Raw genomic sequence first — 22365 nt, forward strand, 5'->3', positions numbered from 1 at the left:
TGTATATTTGGTACCTGGGAGAAAGCTGAAGGCAGCAAGAGGGGTTTGCCAGCTGGCGTCCCCAAACCAGCGAGCCAGGGCTGGAGAGAGCGGAAGTCAGGTGCGGCAGAGGGAGAGCCGAGGCCCAGAGAGGGCTGAAGGTAGGGGAGCAGCAGAGGAGCTTACCTGCAAAGATCTCCAGGACCAGAGAGCTGGACCCAAAAGAATCATGAGAGGGCCAGGAAGAGTAAGGGATACTCCCCTGGAAAAGATTATCTCCCAGCAGACAGGCCGTGGGGGTAGTTGCTGGGAAGAGCAGGGTTACAGTAAGAAGGGCTGGTGTGGCTGTCCGGGTACAAGAGGAGGACTGCCGGAGAGTCTGGTCATGGTCAGAGGTGCCAGTGTGTGATATTTGGGGTTGTCATAAATATAAAGGGAAAGCTAACCACCTTTAAATCCCTCCTGGACAGAGGAAAAACCCTTTCACCTATAAAGGGTTAAGAAGCTAAAGATAACCTCGTTGGCACCTGACCAAAATGACCAGTGAGGAAACAAGATACTTTCAAAGCTGGAGAGGGGGGGGAAACAAAGGTTCTCTCTGTCTGTGTTGTTGCTTTTGCTGGGACCAGCGCAGGAATGCAGGTCAGAACTCCTTTAAAGGCTAATAAGCAGTCTAGTTAGATATGCATTAGATTCTGTTTTGTTTAAATGGCTGATGAAATAAGCTGTGCTGAATGGAATGTATATTCCTGTTTTTGTGTCTTTTTGTAACTTAAGGTTTTGCCCAGAGGGATTCTCTATGTTTTGAATCTGATTACCCTGTAAGGTATTTACCATCCTGATTTTACAGAGGTGGTTCTTTTACTTTTCTTTAATTAAAATTCTTCTGTTAAGAACCTGATTGCTTTTTCATTTGTTCTTAGAATCCAAGGGTTTGGGTCTGTGTTCACCTATGCAAATTGGTGAAGATTTTTATCAAGCCTTCCCCAGGAAAGGGGGTGTAGGACTTGGGGGGATTTTGGGGGGAAAGACGTTTCCAAGTGGACTCTTTCCGGTTATATTTGTTAGACGCTTGGTGGTGGCAGCAATAAAGTCCAGGGACAAAAGGAAAAATAGTTTGTACCTTGGGGAAGTTTTAGCCTAAGCTGGTAAAAATAAGCTTAGGGGTTTTTTCATGCAGGTTCCCACATCTGTACCCTAGAGTTCAGAGTGGGGAAGGAACCTTGACAGGGTTGTTGTGGGATGAAGACGTCAGGTGATATAAATTACTATTTATATGGGGTGAGAAAAATAGTATATGTATATTCTCACTGTCCGCCCTTAGCATATTCTCTTGCTGGAGATGTCAGGATATCTATCGGTTGTGATACATTGAGAGTTAATGCTGTAAGAAGTTGCTTACTAACTAGTCTTCCTTTCAGTAATGGATACGTTTAGCGAAGTTACCAGACAACTTGCCTGTCCATTTACCAAAGTGCTTGTAGTTCCCATTTCAAGGTTGGGAGCAACAATTATAAATATTGAAAAGTTAATCCATTGTCCAATTTTTTTATTATATTAAGACATTTTTTTAAAAAAAATCTCTGCAGAAGGTTTCTTAGGAAATTCTTATTTAACTTGGTGAAATGACATAATCACTGAGGTCAGCAGAATGAATTCTGGATCCCAAAGTCTTACTCAGCAGTATTATTCAGATAATTTTGGAAGTAGGTGTCCTGTATGATAAACGTAAGGTTTCTGGAGCATACCAGTGGATCAAACTCCTTTTTAATAAGAACTAGCTGTACATGCTGCTAACCTTTTCTACCTGTCCACAGATCTGGTCACTGGGGGATTGGAATCTATGTCATTTAAGCTGTTTTTCCCTCAGTATTCACAACCGCCAAAAAATGTTCATACCCTTCCCTCCAAAACTAAAAATTAGGTATGTGCCATTTACTGATGTGTTTCCTCCAGTACACCCCTGTGATACAGTTCTTAGTAACACGTCAATTTACAATTACACTCATTTGAAAAATGGCTGTAATATTTTGGATCCAGTTTTTAAAGGCAGAAGCTGAAGTGTTGGTTCCAAAATAAGGTGCATGTGCACCCATAGGAGGTATTTACTCAGCATTTGACCATAATGCAGTATTGCCAACCCAAAGCATTCCAAAATCAGGCCTCCCCACATCGCAAAATTGGCTTAATTATGAGATTTAAAATATATTAAAAATGTTGGTATTTTTTATTTGCTTTTTGATTTCTGAGCCTTTAGGGTGCACTCAAGTCATATTCTCATGCAGTTCTCTGCACCAGGAGAGCTAGAAACATACTCTTTTTTTAGATGAAAGCTGCAATAATTATGTGACTCCAGCGCTGGGGCTTTAAGAAAATTAACAAATATCACGAGACTCATGATAAAATCACAAGAGTTGGAAACCCTGATGATGTTTAGTCAATATTTTAAGAAGGCGCTTTCACAGAAATGTCCTCCCTTAATTTTCCATAAAACCCGTATATGTGCGCATGTGTGCGCAGTCTCACGCCCACAGAGAGAAAGGGGTGATGTTCTGGGAAATCTGTTCTTTTTGTATATCCATTTAAAGTACAAATATGTTTTCTTAAAACCATAGCCGAGGAGGAGAGGTATCAGCACTTAGAACCAAACTTCTTTTAAGTTCATTTGCTGGAAATATTTGTACTTTGCTCCTGGGTGGCGGATTCTGAGCATACTGATTTTACTGCAGAGTGTTTAATTTACAAAATCTGAAATAGGGGTAACAGGGGCTCTGTAAGAGGGCGGTAAAGTATGAAACCAAACCCCATTCATCACCACTGGTGGTGAAAAGTATGAATGGTGAAAAGTAAATGATTAAAACTTTTAGTTATTATTAATAACACAGCTGTGTTTTAATATATGATATTTAACTTATTGCCCCCCTAAATGACCCACAGAAACAACATGGGTGGACGTTACTTTTGCAAACAAAGGGGACACTTGAATTTTTTAGTTGTCTTTTAACAAATGATTAGCACATATTAACTAACACCGTTGTAAATTCTAGTATAGCTACTACACAGATGTTTGTACCAGGAGACAAATGTGCGTTGCTGATTGCTCGGCACAAATTTTTGTTGCTGTAGACTACAGTAAAGATTGACTAGTAACAAATGGTTTTGTACTGCCTACACCAGAATTTATAATTGCATTAGTTAACATATATTAATTAATGTGATTAAAGCACAACTAAAAATTCAGATGTAAACATACTCCATTGGAGAAACTCATCTAGAAAAAAACATTGTTAGGTGACAAAGAACATATAATAAAGGCCTGGCCAATATCCATTCCCACAGCTAGCAGATCTGGAAAAGAGTAAAATTTCAAGATCCTTTATGGTGGCCCCAACGTTGATCCCCTGTAGCAAAATCAACAAAGGCGGTTTAAGAACAGTTGACTGTACACAATAATATTGCTGCTAAAATTTGTGTTAAAAAATGTCTGAGGACAAATAAAATGTGTGTGTGTGTGTCATGTAATATGTGTAATGTTTGACCTTCCTGCATGATTCCCTATGCAGGATATTCCCAGTGAGAAACTGGAAGTTCTGCCAGGCAGAAGTTTCAGCATCCCTGGAAATCTTACGTAATTGGTGGGGAGGGGATTTAGGGATTGGCTTTTCCACACACCAAAAGAGGAGGGAGGGGGAGGAAAGGCAGCCTTCCTGCTTGTGAAGATACATTTGGTTCTGTTTTCAAAGTTAAGTGATGCAGTGCTGTCTGCCTCATTCTGCAGAGAGCCTGAAACAGTAGCTCTGAGAAATCTGTGCTGTCCCATTCATCTCAGTGAGATGTTAGTCTGAAATCGAGAGATGATTACATGTCAACATTAACTATTTCACTACTGAATAGAAATATCCAGCTAATGTACTTATCCCACTGTTCAATGTCTCATGCCTTCCCGTGTCCCAAAGGCTCCAGTTGTCTCTCACCTAGCTGCCAAAACCTCTAGCTTTCCCCCTTGATAATTTCTGCAGCGCAGTTGTGCATTCTCAGTAAAATATTTGTGGCATATCCCAAACCGAAAATGTGGAAACAATGCAAAATAAATGAAATTTGATATAAAAATAATTATACAGGGGATGTTGCAATGATTGCAGTATTTATTTTCATTTTCAGTAACACATTAAATTGCCAGGGCTAGCAATACGCTGTCTTTCCTAGGCCTCTGTTGGAGGAAAAGTTGAAATATTCAGCTTGTCAGGTGATCTGATGGGCTGGGTATAAGAACCTGCAATGGTTTAGTTTCAGATATTCAGTAAACTAGCATTGCTTAATGACAGAGGAAATTAAGCTCGAATCCAGAGTAAAAGCTATGCAGCAACATCATAGCACTGACAAAGAGAAGAAAAGCTCTTAATGAATTTGGATTTTGTTATGTTCTTTAGGTTAGTTATTGCATGCATAGAAAATAATCCTAAACCAGTCTCCAATCATATACTTTGATGGGATTACCTATAGCAGAGCAGATCTTGAAACAACCAGCGTGTTTAGGAATGAGCTGGAGGGAGCAGGGAAAAATGTTTACAAGCAAAAGTGGGTGCCACAAGATCCGATGATGATATTCATCCCTAATGCAGACATACCTGAACAAAGTATGCTACAGCAATGAAAGCAGACGTTCATTTTCATGTATCGTCTGGGGGAAACATTCCTAGAAGAAGAGATGTTGATAAGACCGTAGCTGCAGAGACCCATATATTTACTTGGTAATATATATCTCAAAGTTTTCAATTTAGCCTCAGTAATGGGAGGGAAGATGCCAAATAAGAAAGCACTATTGCTTATAATCACAGTTCTGCTCACGTTGTCAGTGTGATCTCAGTGAATTAGTGAATTTTCTCTGTGATAACAGCCTTATTAATTTCTAACCCTTGTGGCAAAAAACCCATTAATTATGTGTTGGAGTTAGGATTTCTTTTTGGGTTTCCAATTAAACCCACAGTGATAACCAGTTATATGGGCCATATAATCATACAATCTGCTCATTATTTTATTTTTTTGGGGGGAAAAAAATCTTTCAAGTACTAAAAAAAATTACAGGAACATGTGCAAGTTACATACCAAACAGTTCCTTCCCACCTCACCCAACTTGCAAAATAAAGGCCAGGCAAGTAAACTCAACTAAATACAATTGAACCTCACTGATTTGCACCAGTACCTAGGAGGTACTTTATGAATGACTGAACTTTACAAATTAACAAGTCAGTGAACAAATGCAACAAAAACTCGTTTCATTTCTTTGACAAGTGAACTGTGGTTTAGGCCTAATTATTTATGATTGTGCTTCATAGGATACTAGTATGTAGCAATGTGGTCTATCCATTCCTAGCGCACCCACCCTTGTAGCACTTGGGCACTATTCAGGAAATGTTTTGTAGTATATGTGATAAAGTAAATAGATTCTTGGTAGTAAAAAAAAATACTAGGTAGAGTATTCTTCCATTAAGGCCCTGTCTATACAAGCAGTTCGTCTTTTGAACTAATGTATTTATGCCAGTGCAAACCCCAAGTGTAGATAGGCTGCACCAGGTTTGCAGTACTGAAGTTTACCCCAATAGGTTATCAGGGTAAGTTACACTAGTAAGTGCCCCGTTTTGTACTGGGATGGTTTGTCACCCTTAGGAAAGGAAGGATATGGTCTGTCCAATGGTTGGGGTAATACTCCAGGACTTGAAAGACACACGTTCAAAACCTTAATCTGTCACAGACTTCCTGTGTGACCATGGGAAAGTCACTTAATCACTGTGAATCAGTTCCCTACCTGTAAAGAAGGGTAATAGCACTTCCCTAACTCACAGGGTTGTTGTGAGGCTAAGTGAACTCAGTGATGGGGACTATTTAAGTATCAAAGATAGGGGTTTATATCAGCACAGTTACACTGCTGCAACTTTCCCTAGTTTACACTGATCTTAGATTTCACTGAGGATGGGGAGGGACAGCTAATGAACACATAAACCCACACTTCACACACACACATCACCTGAGTCTGGATTAGGAAGCAGTAGTGAGAATAAAGATCTAAAAATCTTCAGAGTTTTGTACAAGATCCTTTGGCTCCATATAGTATGGACTCAGTAGAATGTTCTGTTACACAATTTCTGGATATGATCTTCTGTGATATTGCTCCATGTATCTTGTTTTATATTACACCGTTCTGTTATTTGTCGGCTCTTCTTGTGACATTTTCATTGTGTGGTCCAAATTCTCAGCCTGCATAAACTGGCAGCACCCCATAGACTTCAACGATGCTGTGCCAGTTTACACCAGCAAAGAATTTGGACTTATGTGTGGAGGCCGCCACACAGCTCAGGACATAAATAGGTATATATGCCTATTTTAAAAAAAAAATAGAGGAACACTGCTAGGCTTTATGTTTTCTTATGAATTGTCTTATTTCTCTTAGAGATAACACATCACATTACTAAAACTGAAGGCATTTTTTAAAATCAAATCAATTTTATTCTTATGCTGGCTTTTCACTTTTTTTCCTTTCATTCAGTTCGATCCTTCAAGGTGCTGAGCACCAGCAAAGCACTTAAGCGTGTGTTTATCTGTATGCATTTGGCTGGTCCTACTGTGGTCAGTGGAGCTATTCATGTGTTTAACATTAAGCATGTAGCTTAGTGCTTAGCTTGACTGAAATCCTGTTGCTCAGTCTCTTGCAGGATCGAGCCTAGTAGGAGACAATTCTGGCCCAGCTGACAGTGATGTTATTTAATGGCCCATGCACTTGGTCATTTAATAAGATATGTGGTAGTAGCTATTGGTTGGGTGGAAAAGGTCTGACTGGATTATACATCTCTAGAATCCATGTTCTCTGATTTCTTTATTGATGTTAATATGAGGGCTTGGTGCTGGGCCTGCCATATCATGTATAATTTTTTACCGTCTTGTTTTCCTGTCAGGAAAGTGTTTACCTTTTGGATTGTTCATGCTGCTGCATTATGGAGTCTCAAACAACAGGACATTTCTGATCTTCCACAGTTTTCTCCCTAAGCGCTTTGAGTATATAGATTTATGTTCATATTTAAAGTAATGCATGTGAGGGTTTTAACCCATGTAACTGTTATGGGCTCTGTTATGTATCTGCTTTAGGGTCGACCCTATCCCATATGACACTCCAAAACCAACGGGCCACACGCGATTTGTCTGCGTCTCAGACACACACTCCAGAACAGATGGCATCCAGATGCCTTATGGGGACATCCTTCTCCACACAGGCGATTTCACCGAGCTGGGACTGCCCTCCGAGGTTAAGAAGTTTAATGACTGGTTAGGTAAGGAATTATTGCATTTTGGTGACCCCAATTAACCTTTTCTGTACAAGTGTCACTCACTGCTTTCTAATTGAATTAAAGCACTTGGAGACCCCACCTCCACAACCCCTGCTTCAGTTGTTCTTGTGTGATGTGCTCTGTCTAATATGATTGTGTTAATTAAAGATGAATTGAGATATTTTGCTTTATCACTGCATTATCTTGGGGTAGGGACCTCTGTCATTCCAAGGCAAGGGTACAGGAGCTATGCGGCAGCTCTGAGTGTACACTGTTATGGTGAGACCGGATGTGTGCACACAGTATGTCCCACTGGCAGCTGGCATTTCTGTAGCTCTGGGTCTGCAACCAAAAAACCCCTTTTCCCACCATTGGGAGGGGCAGCTTCAAAGGGATTGTACTAGGCAGTATGTGGTTGTGGTTACTGAATTGAATGCACCTTTTAGATAAAGGAGGGCTGGCATTTTAACCCTTTGACTGCTGACTTCTGCTATGCTCTGGAATCTCCCAGATGGAAGCACCTATTGCCCTGGTGAATTTGCCAAGTGTGTCCTAGTGGTCAGTTGATGCTGGTGGGTCATTAAGAGGATGACAGCAGCTCCGCAAGAATTGCGCAGGTTGCAGCAAGTAGGTTATGCTCAGGAGAATGGATTTTTCCATGTGCCAGGCATCATTGTTACACATGATATCATGAGGCAAGTTATGTATTGCCATGTCACTGTTTGCACTAGGGGTATTAAAGCCTCACCAGCTTTATGATTAGAAAGTCCTAGTGTATTCAAATGGTTCAAAACACATCCCTTTCTGCAACAGTGTTAGTACAGGGTCAGAATGTGACAGGAGCTTATGTGGGTGTATAGGAGGAGAAGCATACAAAGAGCCATCTTTCACACCTTTTGTGCAGCCTCCGCACAGGCCTGTCAAAACTGGAGTCCATATGCACAGACGTGTGCAGACACTCCTGGGGATACATGGTTTCAAAAGAGATTGAATATGCTCCCCCCCAGAATGAGCCAGTCCCACTAGGGAAGTAGGCAGCACTATTGTTAAAGATGGCTCAGTCTTCAGACCCCTTCTGTGGCAGGCTGCTACTGGAAGGATTTGCTGTCCTGAGCCCACAGACCCAAGTACCCACTATGGATGGAGCTCAGTGTAGCGTCTAAATATTGGATCATTACTCCAAAATACCATAGTAGTATCTTGATAAGGACAGTGCTGAGCTACAGCACTTTACTTGAAGATGCCAATCTGCGCTGCAGGAAGCCAGCACAAGTAAATATTTTCATTGTTCCATATTGAATTTTATATATCAGAGATACCCCTTTATTTAACAACCAATTATTATGATTTGATTTCATCACATAAGCCTCTGGTGTCTGTGCTTACTATATGCGTGCAGGAGTTACATGAATAGTACCTTTATTCATATTGCTCTGTGGTTAATATTAATTACATGAGTTATCATTCATTGAATAGATACTCCAATATTTATTTAAGGGATTTCTTTGTGTGTGTATACCACACACACACACAGGGCTGGCAGAGGTTGGTGTGGCATGTATGTCTAATAGGCCAGATTCTGTAGTCTTAGGCAGTGAGAGCACCATATGATTTGCCCTTGCACTTCTATATTTCTCTCGCATGTCTTAAGGTGATCTCTATTGTATTTCATTCTGGTTTTGGTTGTCCATAGAGTCCACCTGTAACTTCATACACAAAATTTCATACACAAAACCTGCCATTCTGTTTGCATATTAGAATGAGGCTGCAAATGATTTTTTCCCCACCATATAATGGTTGCAGTTATTCTTAGCTTTCTTTTAGGTGATCTGTTGTCTTGAGTTCTGTTCATACCTCACAGTGATGAAATTCCCCTACTCTCCTTGGGATGTGCCTGTACACTCCCCTTTATTTACACAACGCATAGAGGAACTGAATGGCCCTGTGGAAGAAGGTGGGGGAAGGACTGGGCAACACATCTCTCCTGCCTAGTGTGTAGCCATCTCTCCCTTCTGTGGCTACTGTGAAAAATGTCATCACCATGAAACCATGGAGAAAGGCCATGCCCTGAGCACTGCCCAGCCTGCCCCTCTCCATCTCTATAGAGAGCATCCACGAAGGTGGTTGTATAGCATGAGATGGTGATGGGAGGGTGTGTGTGCATACCATATAGGTGGCACTCCTCCATTACATGCCCTGCCTGTGTGGATCTGTTGCTATTTGCTCTTCTCCTCTCCCGAAATTAGAGCATTGTGACTTTAGGCAAGTCACTTGGGGCCAGAACTTTAAAGGCATTTAAGCACTTAACTCTGAATGGCTTTAGTAGGAGTTAGGCATCTAACTTCTTTAGTTGATCTGAGCCTCAGTTTGCTAGCTGTAAAATGGGGATAATAACACTGCCCTGTCTCATAAGAGTGTTGTAAGGAGAAATATATTTAAAATAGTGAGATGCTCAGATAGTGTAGTAATGGGGGCATAGAAATATCAACATATGTTAGAGACGAGAAAATCATCTTCTGTATCCTATTCTTAAGATTTGTTCTCACTTCTGCTCACTGGTATTCCTTTTGTCTCTCATTCTGTCTTAGCTGTTCATCCCATCCTGTTGGTTAGGGCCTGTTCCCAAAAGCTTTCTGCACACAGAATTCCCAACAAAGGCTATGAGTGTATCGCAGAAAAGGTGGGGTTTTGTACAGCAGAATAGCTAACGCAGGTTAGTGATTCTGCTGTAAAATCCTGGTGTGAAACCAGCCACCTGTAGTTTTCAATGCAAGGTAGCTAGGTCAGGTCAATACTGTACTCTCACCTGTGGATGACCTGGTCTAATTTACCTCACAGTAAAACTACAGGGCCTTGCTCCACTAGGATTTTAGAGGGATTGCTAATGTACATTGGTTATCCCATTGTAAAAACACACCCTTTTGGCAGAAAAGACAAAGCCAAAGTCAAGAAATTAATATCCTACCCCACTTTTTCTTGATTAAGAGTTTTGTATGCAGGACTGAGTCCTTCGTTTTGCCTTATGACTCTTAATTCTTTGTACACCTGAAATGTCTGCTGAACTCAGTGGGGGTTTTGGCTGCATAAAGTATTTAGGTTTGTGTCTGTCTATCTGCATCATTCATATATGCAGTGTTGTTGCAGCTGTGTTGGTCCCAGGATATTAGGGAGACAAGTTGGGTGAGGTAGTATCTTTTATTTGACCAGTTTCTGTTGGTGAGAGTGAGAGAAGCTTTCAAGTCTACACAGAGCTCTTCTTCGGGTTCTCTCACCAACCGAAATTGGGCCAATATAACAGTGTTTCTCAACGACTGGTCCATGGACCAGTGCTGGTCCCTGAGATCTCCCTGACACAGTTTAGGAAGGCAGCAAGCTAGTCCCTGGTATCAAAAAGGTTGAGAAACACTGCAATAGAAGATATTATCTCTTCCACCTTGTTTCATTAATGTCAGCTCTTCTTCCTCTGCCTGTTGTGTTTTTCAGCCTTGGTACACCATTCATCAAACCCTGTCTTCCACATCATGTCTTCTCCTCCCTATAGTTAGGTAGTCTTATAGCATAACTTTTGCTAATTCTTATACTTTTTTCCCTTGACTGATAAATTTTCATTATTGGTTTTGCATGAAACTCTTCTGGGCTTGTGCACTGAATAGCCTCTGTGGTCACTTAGTGATTACACATGCCAGCTGAGGTAATTTATTCACTTTGTTTTGGTGTGAACATGTCCCATGGGTCTTGTAACTGCTGTAATCACTTGACCTTAGTGGCTGTTAAATGCTTTAAACACAGTTATTTTAAACTTATAATTGTTTTCATTAAAAATCCCTTATAGTAACTTAACTGACCTTGCAGTAAACAGCATTATATGCTGGGGAAGAATTAAGATATTATGCTATGGCTAATATATTTCTTTCCAAATATACTTAGTATATTATTATATCACAATGCACATTTTCCCCTTCCCTTCACATTGAGTCATATATGGAAAATTAAAGAGAAGAATATGTAATTATAGCATAGTTGGTGATATACAGTATGTCCTTTCCCATGTACTGGGAAGTGACTGAATAAGTCACAAATGCAAAAGTAAAGGGAAAGCAAAGCTGAATTTACGTAATATATATCTGTAATGACTTGAAGGTATATTTATAGTGTCAGATAGGGCCTGATCTTGCAAACCCTTGCTCACATGAGTAGTCTGCATCAATTTCAATAGTACTTTTCATGACTGAGGTACTGTTTACAGGATCTGTTTCTACACCAGCTGAAGTTCTTCAACCACTTTTTTTTTTTAATTGCTACTACTATTTATTGCCTGAAATGCTTGTTCTGTTCTTACTTAGGCAAAACTCCCCCATGGGAAGTGCAGGATTCGATGAGTTGGGCTGTTTTATGCTCTGTGGCAACAGTGATTTCAATCTGGAATAGCTCCTGTGAAGTTGATGGAGTTACCACAAAAATACATCACCATAACTGAAAATAAAAAATTTGACTCATTGTTTCTGAAATGTTTGGGAGGGGCAAAGTGATTCTTTCATGCTCTCCTTTCATCTTTTATGTACATTGCCAATAATGTTCCTCTTAGGGTACATCTACACTGCACGCTGCTGGTGGCAGTGTGTAGGGTATGTGTAGCTACATGCTTCAATGGAAAGCAACTGCATCAACACTGAGCCCTGGTCTACACTAGGACTTTAGGTCGAATTTAGCAGCGTTAAATCGATGTAAACCTGCACCCGTCCACACGATGAAGCCCTTTATTTCGACTTAAAGGGCTCTTAAAATCGATTTCCTTACTCCACCCCTGACAAGTGGATTAGCGCTTAAATCGGCCTTGCCGGGTCGAATTTAGGGTACTGTGGACACAATTCGATGGTATTGGCCTCCGGGACCTGTCCCAGAGTGCTCCATTGTGACCGCTCTGGACAGCACTCTCAACTCAGATGCACTGGCCAGGTAGACAGGAAAAGAACCGCGAACTTTTGAATCTCATTTCCTGTTTGGCCAGCGTGGCAAGCTGCAGGTGACCATGCAGAGCTCATCAGCAGAGGTGACCATGATGGAGACCCAGAATCGCAAAAGAGCTCCAGCATGGACCGAATGGGAGGTACGGGATCTGATCGCTGTATGGGGAGAGGAATCCGTGCTATCAGAACTCCGTTCCAGTTTTCGAAATGCCAAAACCTTTGTGAAAATCTCCCAGGGCATGAAGGACAGAGGCCATAACAGGGACCCGAAGCAGTGCTGCGTGAAACTTAAGGAGCTGAGGCAAGCCTACCAGAAAACCAGAGAGGCGAACGGCCGCTCCGGGTCAGAGCCCCAAACATGCCGCTTCTATGATGAGCTGCATGTCATTTTAGGGGGTTCACCCACCACTACCCCAGCCATGTTGTTTGACTCCTTCAATGGAGATGGAGACAATACGGAAGCAGATTTTGGGGACGAAGAAGATGATGATGATGATGATGAGATTGTAGATAGCTCACAGCAAGCAAGCGGAGAAACCGGTTTTCCCGACAGCCAGGATCTGTTTCTCACCCTGGACCTGGAGCCAGTACCCCCCGAACCCACCCAAGGCTGCCTCCTGGACCCGGCAGGTGGAGAAAGGACCTCCGGTGAGTGTACCTTTTAAAATACTATACATAGTTTAAAAGCAAGCATGTGAAAGGATTAATTTGCCCTGGCATTCGCGGCTCTCCTGGATGTACTCCCAAAGCCTTTGCAAAAGGTTTCTGGGGAGGGCAGCCTTATTGCGTTCTCCATGGTAGGACACTTTACCACTCTAGGCCAGTAACACGTACTCGGGAATCATTGTACAACAAAGCATTGCAGTGTATGTTTGTTGGCGTTCAAACAACATCCGTTCTTTATCTCTCTGTGTTATCCTCAGGAGAGTGAGATATCATTCATGGTCACCTAGTTGAAATAGGGTGCTTTTCTTCAGGGGACACTCAGAGGAGCCCGTTCCTGCTGGGCTGTTTGCCTATGGCTGAACAGAAATGTTCCCTGCTTTTTAGCCACGGGGAGGGGGGAGGGTTGAGGGGGTAGCCACGCGGTGGAGGGAGGCAAAATGCGACCTTGTAACGAAAGCACATGTGCTATGTATGTAATGTTGACAGCAAGGTTTACCCTGAAAGAGTGTAGCCACTGTTTTATAAAATGTGTCTTTTTAAATACCGCTGTCCCTTTTTTTTTCTCCACCAGCTGCATGTGTTTCAATGATCACAGGATCTTCTCCTTCCCAGAGGCTAGTGAAGATTAGAAAGAAAAAAAAACGCACTCGTGATAAAATGTTCTCTGAGCTCATGCTGTCCTCCCACACTGACAGAGCACAGACGAATGCATGGAGGCAAATAATGTCAGAGCGCAGGAAAGCTCAAAATGACCAGGAGGAGAGGTGGCGGGCTGAAGAGAGTAAGTGGCGGGCTGAAGACAGGGCTGAAGCTCAAATGTGACGGCAGCATGATGAGAGGAGGCAGGATTCAATGCTGAGGCTGCTGGAGGATCAAACCAGTATGCTCCAGTGTATGGTTGAGCTGCAGCAAAGGCAGCTGGAGCACAGACTGCCACTACAGCCCCTGTGTAACCAACTGCCCTCCTCCCCAAGTTCCATAGCCTCCACACGCAGACGCCCAAGAACGCGGTGGGGGGGCCTCCGGCTAACCAGCCACTCCGCCACAGAGGATTGCCCAAAAACCAGAAGGCTGGCATTCGATAAATTTTAAAGTTGTAAACTTTTAAAGTGCTGTGTGGCATTTTCCTTCCCTCCTCCACCACCCCTCCTGGGCTACCTTGGTAGTCATCCCCTATTTGTGTGATGAATGAATAAAGAATGCATAAATGTGAAGCGACAATGACTTTATTGCCTCTGCAAGCGGTGATCGAAGGGAGGAGGGGAGGGTGGTTAGCTTACAGGGAAGTAGAGTGAACCAAGGGGCGGGGGGTTTTCATCAAGGAGAAACAAACAGAACTTTCACACCGTAGCCTGGCCAGTCATGAAACTGGTTTTCAAAGCTTCTCTGATGCGTACCGCACCCTTCTGTGCTCTTCTAACTGCCCTGGTGTCTGGCTGCGCGTAACCAGCAGCCAGGCGATTTGCCTCAACCTTCCACCCCGCCATAAACGTCTCCCCCTTACTCTCACAGATATTGTGGAGCGCACAGCAAGCAGTAATAACAGTGGGAATATTGGTTTCGTTGAGGTCTAAGCGAGTCAGTAAACTGCGCCAGCACGCCTTTAACCGTCCAAATGCACATTCTACCACATTCTGCATTTGCTCAGCCTGTAGTTGAACAGCTCCTGACTACTGTCCAGGCTGCCTGTGTACGGCTTCATGAGCCATGGCATTAAGGGGTAGGCTGGGTCCCCAAGGATACATATAGACATTTCAACATCCCCAACAGTTATTTTCTGGTCTGGGAATAAAGTCCCTTCCTTCAGCTTTTGAAACAGACCAGAGTTCCTGAAGATGCGAGCGTCATGTACCTTTCCCGGCCATCCCACGTTGATGTTGGTGAAACGTCCCTTGTGATCCACCAGAGCTTGCAGCACTATCGAAAAGTACCCCTTGCGGTTTATGTACTCGCCGGCTTGATGCTCCGGTGCCAAGATAGGGATATGGGTTCCGTCTATGGCCCCACCACAGTTAGGGAATCCCATTGCAGCAAAGCCATCCACTATGACCTGCACATTTCCCAGGGTCACTGCCCTTGATATCAGCAGATCTTTGATTGCGTGGGCTACTTGCATCACAGCAGCCCCCACAGTAGATTTGCCGACTCCAAATTGATTCCCAATTGACCGGTAGCTGTCTGGCGTTGCAAGCTTCCACAGGGCTATCGCCACTCGCTTCTCAACTGTGAGGGCTGCTCTCATCTTGGTATTCATGTGCTTCAGGGCAGGGGAAAGCAAGTCACAAAGTTCCATGAAAGTGCCCTTACGCATGCGAAAGTTTCGCAGCCACTGGGAATCGTCCCAGACCTGAAACACTATGCGGTCCCATCAGTCTGTGCTTGTTTCCCGAGCCCAAAATAGGTGTTCCACTGCATGAACCTGCCCCATTAGCACCATGATGCATGCATTGGCAGGGCCCGTGCTTTGAGAGAAGTCTGTGTCCATGTCCTCATCACTCACGTGACCGTGCTGACGTCGCCTCCTCGCCCGGTATCACTCTGCCAGGTTCTGGTGCTGCATATACTGCTGGATAATGCGTGTGGTGTTTAATATGCTCCTAATTGCCAAAGTGAGCTGAGCGGCCTCCATGCTTGCCTTGGTATGGCGTCCGCACAGAAAAAAGGCACGGAACGATTGTCTGCCATTGCTCTGACGGAGGGAGGGGTGACTGACGACACGGCTTACAGGGTTGGCTTCAGGGAGCTAAAATCAACAAAGGGGGTGGCTTTACATCAAGGGGTATTTCAGGCAGGACTTCACGGAGGGTTCCAATAAGAAATGGTGCACCTAAGTTATTGTTCTTACTGGAACAAGGAGGTTAGTCTGGCCTCTGATTGATACATGGCTAGATTTACCTCGCTGCACCTTCTCTGTGAGTGACTACAGTGTGACCTAGAGGAATGAGTCCCCTAGACGGGGAGGGGGGAAAGCAATGAGTACAAAACAAATCTGGTCTATTTCTTGTTTTGATACACTCCATCTATCTTTTACATCTTTGGCTGGCAGCAGATGGTGCAGAAGGACTGCATGCCATCCACATCTCAGGGCTGCTCGGCAGAAGATGGTACAATATGACTGCTAGCCATCCTCATCTCTTGCCTGCCCAGCAGAAGATGATGCAATAGGACTGCTAGCAATCTATATCGCCTGCCTACTCACCATAAGATGGTTCAATAGGACTGACTGCAGGACTAAAGAGAATGACTTAATCAAGTCACTCCAAATTTAGTCCCTGCGCCCATGTCTGCCCAGGCGCTCCTGATCGACCTCACACAGGCGACCAGGAGCACCTCGGACATGACGATGACGGCTACCAGTCCTATTGCACCGTCTGCTGCCACAGCAATGGGTTGCTGCTACTGTGTAGCAATGGAGTACAGTGTTTGCCAGCACCCAGGAGACATACGGTGACAGTGAGCTGAGCAGGCTCCATGCTTGCCATGGTATGGCATCTGCACAGGTAACTCAGGAAAAAAGGTGCGAAACGATTGTCTGCCCTTGCTTTCACGGAGGGAGGGAGGGAACAGGGACCTAACAATATGTACCCAGAACCACCCGCGACAACGTTTTAGCCCCATCAGGCATTGGGATCTCAACCCAGAATTCCAATGGGCAGTGGAGACTGCGGGAACTGTGGGATAGCTACCCACAGTGCAACGCTCCGGAAGTCGACTCTAGCCTCGGTACTGTGGAAGCACTCCGCCGAGTTAATGCACTTAATGCACTCAGAGCATTTTCTGTGGGGGGACACGCGCTCAAATATATAAAACCGATTTCTAAAAAAACGACTTCTATAAATTCGACCTAATTTCGTAGTGTAGACATACCCTCAGGCATGTAGCTACATGCATCAGTGAAAGGATTTGGCAGGAGAGAGGCATCAGGGAAAGGCTCTGGCAGCGGGGACGCCGTAGGACCGTACATAGTTGTTTTTAGCTGTGTAGATGGGGGGAGGCACTGCTTGGGTGTGTGGAGGGCAGCGTAGGGTACATACCCACAGAGATCAGGTGTGTCTTTACTCACCTAAGAAGAGCCTCACCATCTATGCTTCTATTTATACCCATGCTGGGGGGCATGCAGCGAGTGTACTCTACACATTGACGTAAGGGGTGTGCAGTGTAGACGTACCGTTAGTGTTTTCTCTTTATTGCTGCTGCATGTGATAGACAAACTGAGAAAACATGTGAATAATGTGACATAGTGAGGCAAGTCTGATTTTTGGATTCGTGTCAAATGCTTCTAGTTACACCAGTGTGATCTTTGTTGACTTCAGTAGAAACGCACTGGTGTAAATGAAAGAAGAGTTCTGCCTTTATATGCAGTATATTTAGTTTGTCCAATGTGTTAGTGAAAGAAATAAAAGCAGAGTACGTATATATTTAAATTTGGTGGTTGGCTGGTTACACTGTGCTTATTTGTGTATTGGTGGTAGTTCTGTTAAGGCTTGTTTTATGCTAAGCAGAAAAGTTACTGTGGGTCATGTTGGTATGGGACATTTGATTAAGTTAATGAAAGTAGCAGCTTCAAATTGAAACTGTTGACTGTAATGTAGAATAGATGATAAAGCTGAAAGAGCTCTGCTAATGTGGTATTGCTGTAGGAAGTATGAACAGATGACCTGTTCTAATCCACCCTTAGCTTGTCCATATGAGCCCTTGTCGCTATCTGAAAGTGTATCCTATGGTTGTAGGTTAGATGTCTGCCATTATAGGGTTTGCTTCTTAAAAACCAAACTTATTCTGAAGCAGACAAATGGAACAAAACAATATAATGAGATTTGGGACTTTTTCTCTTCTTCCTAACCATCTCTTTATTCTTTTTTGGTTAGGTTCCTCCTTCATTCTTTTCTCATTATAGTTGCACGCTGTGCTCTTCTCTGAACCCAATCCTCTACCTACTTAGGAATAGTAAATGGGAATTTTTTCTGAGAAGGGCGTGCAGCGCTGAGCATTAATCTCACATATTTAGGTACATTTAAGGTAATAAATTCACTCTGATCAAATATTTGACCTTTCAGGACTTAATTTCATTATATTCCTTTTTAAATATTATCTTTTGTAATAAGAATTCTGTCAGTGTTTGGTATGTAACTAATATAAACATTTATCAAAAAACAACCCAAATAAACTCCAAATTGCCAAAAACTCAGAAGGATATTAATGCAAAATGCTGAGTTAATTTAAAATCTAAAGGCAGTTTCAAATTATTATAGAGTAAAATTATGGCAACAGAAAACAAATCTTTTTTATTTTTATAAATTTTGATTTATTTCTACTTTCTGCTATTACCATCTGGAACTTGTTTTAAACCTGCTCCATTCATTACATCCAGAATGAATAATTAAGTGACTAACTATAAAATACCATATTGCTGCACTTAGCTCTTGTAACAAATTTTGAATGTATTCCATAGTTGCAATTGAAAGAAAATGTTGTTCTGGTTTAAATCCTCCGAAGGGTGTTTGAGTTCTGCACTGCTGCTCTGGGAGGAGGGAAGAAAGCTCCAGAAAAGTTTGTTAGTCTCATTTTAGAAAAAGCTATGTCTTCAGTGACTGACTTCTAATGCTGTAGGACTCTTCCTTTATGCATTGGGACAAGTTCTGCTCTCTTGGGCTCAGTGGGAGCCAGAGAAGGCTTTCTGTGATCCCTTTGCTTAAGCGAGGATTTCAGGATCTGGCCAAATTAGCAGATTGCTGCAGCATAGTTCAGAAGTGAGATGGTAAGTAGGGGTCTTGAGATGCCTTGACAGAGCTGTATAGGCAAACCTGCACAGTGTCTGCCTGCATGTCCACCAGCACCTGCTGTTAGTTGCTTAGTTTCAGAAGCGTGAAATTCATTCGTGCAATTAACAAAATGTAATCTAAATTCATTCTTTTTTAAATTCTCTTGGGTATTTATTAAACATCTTTTAAAAGGATTATCCTGTTGTGCTTCTTGTAAAAATATTTGTAACTTTGTAGGAGAGTCCAGTCTCATCTTTAATTGTGTCCTAATTTGTAATGTGTTTAACATCACTTTTAAACTGTGGCATTAATTTTTTTAAATCCCCAAATTAATCTATGTTCAGTTTTTATTTACACAACTTCTCTGGAATAAAAGTCTTTCTTTCTCAGGAGAATACAAAACAAGTGTGAATGTTGCATCTTAATATTTGTAAAATATGGGTAAATATAACTGTAAACACCTGGCATCATAAAATAAGGAACTATATTTTCCCCCTCACCTAGCATTTTATAAAGAAATTCAAAGAACAAATGTAGAATTCTTTCTCCATGCTATATTCATTCTAGTTTTTTCCTGATATTTTATTTTACTACTTTGTGTGTGAGCTGAAATTCTTGCTATATGCTATGTAGAAAACAGTACCCTGAAAGTATAACTTTGTAGATACAGTAGAAGGGACCATTTTCCTGCCATTGATTTGTATGCAAAAATTCCATTGACTTCAGTGGAAATTCTCCATGTGCATAAATGTAAGTGTGTTAAACTTTTATATGTATCGGATCTTTTTATTTCCCTTAGCTACTTAAAAAAAAAGTCTCAATGAACTGCATGTATTTTTTAATTGTCTGTTGAAGGAACCTTGGTCTTTTTTGTCTGTCACCTCTGCAGTCAGAGTAACTTATTGGAAATATACTGTAATGCCACCTGTACAACTCATATACTACCAAGCATTAGTGTGGAAATTCATCTTAAAACAAATCAATGTAAATTTTAGGATGACACCTGAAGACACTAGAATACTTGGCTGAGGTTAATCTTTTTTTCAAAGAGGACAAAATCTCCAGAGAGACTTAACATAAAGAAACCACTTCAATAAGTTAAATTGGTAATTTTCATTGAAAGAAAGGAACAGGGGAGCACTAGAAAATATTCCACAATTTGTGGTTGTGACTTTTCATCTCAGTAATTGCTCTGTCATTTCTTGGATCTGTTTGCTAGGGCTGCCCTTACTTAAAGCGGGAATAGTTAATCAAACTACAACCAAAACAAATACACTAAATAATCACAAGTCACTCCCTCCTCCCCCAAAACTCCTTTTAATATATAACCAAGTAAGAGCATTGCAGCAAACAGCCATGAGAAAAACCCAAGCCACTCAGACAGAAAGATGAGTTCCACAAACACTGCTGTCCGGTTTTTCAAGCGTTGCTGCTACTGCTACAAAACTCAGTCTGGGAATGATTTCACTGAAAAGCCATCCTAGAGCATATACTCTTTCTATACCACTGATTTATATCTAGCTTCCAAATTAAGCATTGCCTCAAAAATAAACAAACTACATATACGTATACCTCTCTACTGAATCTTTCACTGCACCATATTAACAATACCTAATTTTTAAAAAACGTCTTTCGGTTAGTAGAGCATTACCTTCCTGCTTCATAAAAACCGTGGTTTCAGGGGATGAGGAGTTGCTTGGAACAGAGGGAGGGGTTGGGGCTGTGGGGGAGAAAGCACCATGTAGATTTTAGTATGTGTACTGTCCAAAGAAATTTTATCTCATCATAAAAATTAGCAGTCTGTGTAATGCAATTTAAAATTGGTCGTCAGTGTCCTATCTATTACAGAGTTGGGGTTTTTTTTTGTTTTTTTTTATCACCGCTCTGTTATTTCCAGCTTAGGTAGCAAAGAGTACAAGGGCTCTTAGCGTTTTTTAATTCTTCGGGTTTTTTAATTCTCCTCTCAGTTCTACTCATTTAGGAAATTGTTGGTGAATACAGGAGATTATTTGTAAGATGAGTAAAGAAAGTGCTTGCTCAATGGAATGCTTCCTTGGCTTTTTTGTTTGTATGAAATGAATTTCTTCCAGTCAAGCAACCAGTGAGAGTGAGGGTCTGTTAGAAGCATTTGTTGGATATAGTGCTTGAGTCCTAAAACTCTAATGCTGTCATTTATTCACAGTATCATGGGCATTACTGTACCATTCAAAAGCAACTTGCAGCAACTTAAGTTAATGCAAGGCTGGCAGAACTCTCATCTTATGGTAATTACCAATACTGGGGGTTTAATTAATGTTCCAAGAATTACTGTCTTTATTTTCTTTATTGCAAGAAAAATGGGCAGCTTTCTGAGCCATGCTTCCTACTGGATATTACCAGCCTATGTGACTTGTTAATTAACCCTCTTGTTGCAGTGGGCCAGAGGCCAGGATCTGAGCCCTGACAAATTTTGTATTGCGTTTTTATATCAGGAATAAAGGATCAGAAAAGAAAACCCATGTAATTAATTCTGGGGTTGTGTTGAGAGTGTATAGAAGATAGATGTAGAATATTTATTTGAAATTCTTTACTGGGAGATCTAGAAAAGTAAAGCCTGATTTCCAGCAGTGTTTCTAGGGAAGGTATAGTAATACCAGTTTGGTCATTTATCCATGGTGCTCGTTGTAGTGAGAGAGAAGATGCCACAATTTACTTTTTTGAAAGAAGAAATTTGCTTTTTAATATCCTACAGTGTCCCTCTGAGAATGATGGTGTAAATAATGATAGCTGTTCTGAAAGACTACTAGATGGGCTGGGCTGGAGGCCCACAGACAACTTCTACTCTCAGTTGTATAAATCTGAAATAATGCTATTGAAGGTGAAGAAATTAAATTAGCATGTTTGAGCAGAATCTGATTCACAGTGACTATTGTACTGTCCTGTGGGCTTCTTAGGTTTGTGAGGGACCTTGGGACTCATGTTCCCCATGTCCAAAACAATTAAGAACTTGAAGTTTCTCATGTTGCTCAGTCAGGATGCTCCATTTTTAGCAGCTCAGTTCACTCAAATGCTTTACTCAACCTTCTTATCGTGCTGTCCTCAGCTGTGCTGGGCTTTCTGTTCCCACTCTGAATGCTAGCTGTGAGGCAAAGGTTATTAAAACCTCACTACTGATGGCACATGAAGTAAAGCAGGAACAAAGCCACACAGCAGGAGATAGTAATGTAAGGAGAGAGGTGAGGTAATGCAAAGTCAACACAAAATGATGACAAGAGAACATCAGACCGGGAAAGGGCATGAAGAGAGACTACAAAGAACAGAGAGACACACAAGACAACAGGGGGACTCAAAAACAGTCAAATGGGAGATGTTCCTACTTTTCCCAGGGCTCACTTGGATCCATCTTGATAAATTCATTTGGACTTGGAAACCCTCTGTTCCCTGTGAATTGCATATTACTAGTGACAAGTGAACCCTCACTTGTTTTGGATAAGCCGCCAGAAATGTTTACTTACATCTTTCTAACATAGCTGAGTTTCTTGAATTTTCCAAATTGGGATGGAAATAGGACTAGAGCAGCCTTTCTCCTGACATCTTGGCATTTTCTCTTATGGTGCTGTTCATAACCAGGCATGCAAAAATGGAAATTCTAATGGAAAAAATAGCCACAAAAGTTGTCCACATTTTGTCAGA

The 22365-nt window shown here is 41.9% G+C and overlaps 1 protein-coding gene across 2 annotated transcripts in view; it reads left to right on the forward strand.

Moving 5' to 3' along the window:
• The window catches only part of MPPED2 (metallophosphoesterase domain containing 2), a 129369-nt gene that overhangs the window by 40590 nt on the left and 66414 nt on the right, over window positions 1-22365 (forward strand). For both annotated transcript variants that reach the window (XM_084631208.1, XM_084631209.1), the window contains exon 3: window positions 7120-7301. In XM_084631208.1, the coding sequence (XP_084487334.1) occupies window positions 7120-7301 (182 nt within the window). The remainder of the gene's footprint in view (window positions 1-7119; window positions 7302-22365) is intronic.

This window comes from Lepidochelys olivacea (genome assembly GCF_965140295.1).
Source record: "Lepidochelys olivacea isolate rLepOli2 genome assembly, chromosome: 6".
Taxonomy (NCBI): Eukaryota; Metazoa; Chordata; order Testudines; family Cheloniidae; genus Lepidochelys; species Lepidochelys olivacea.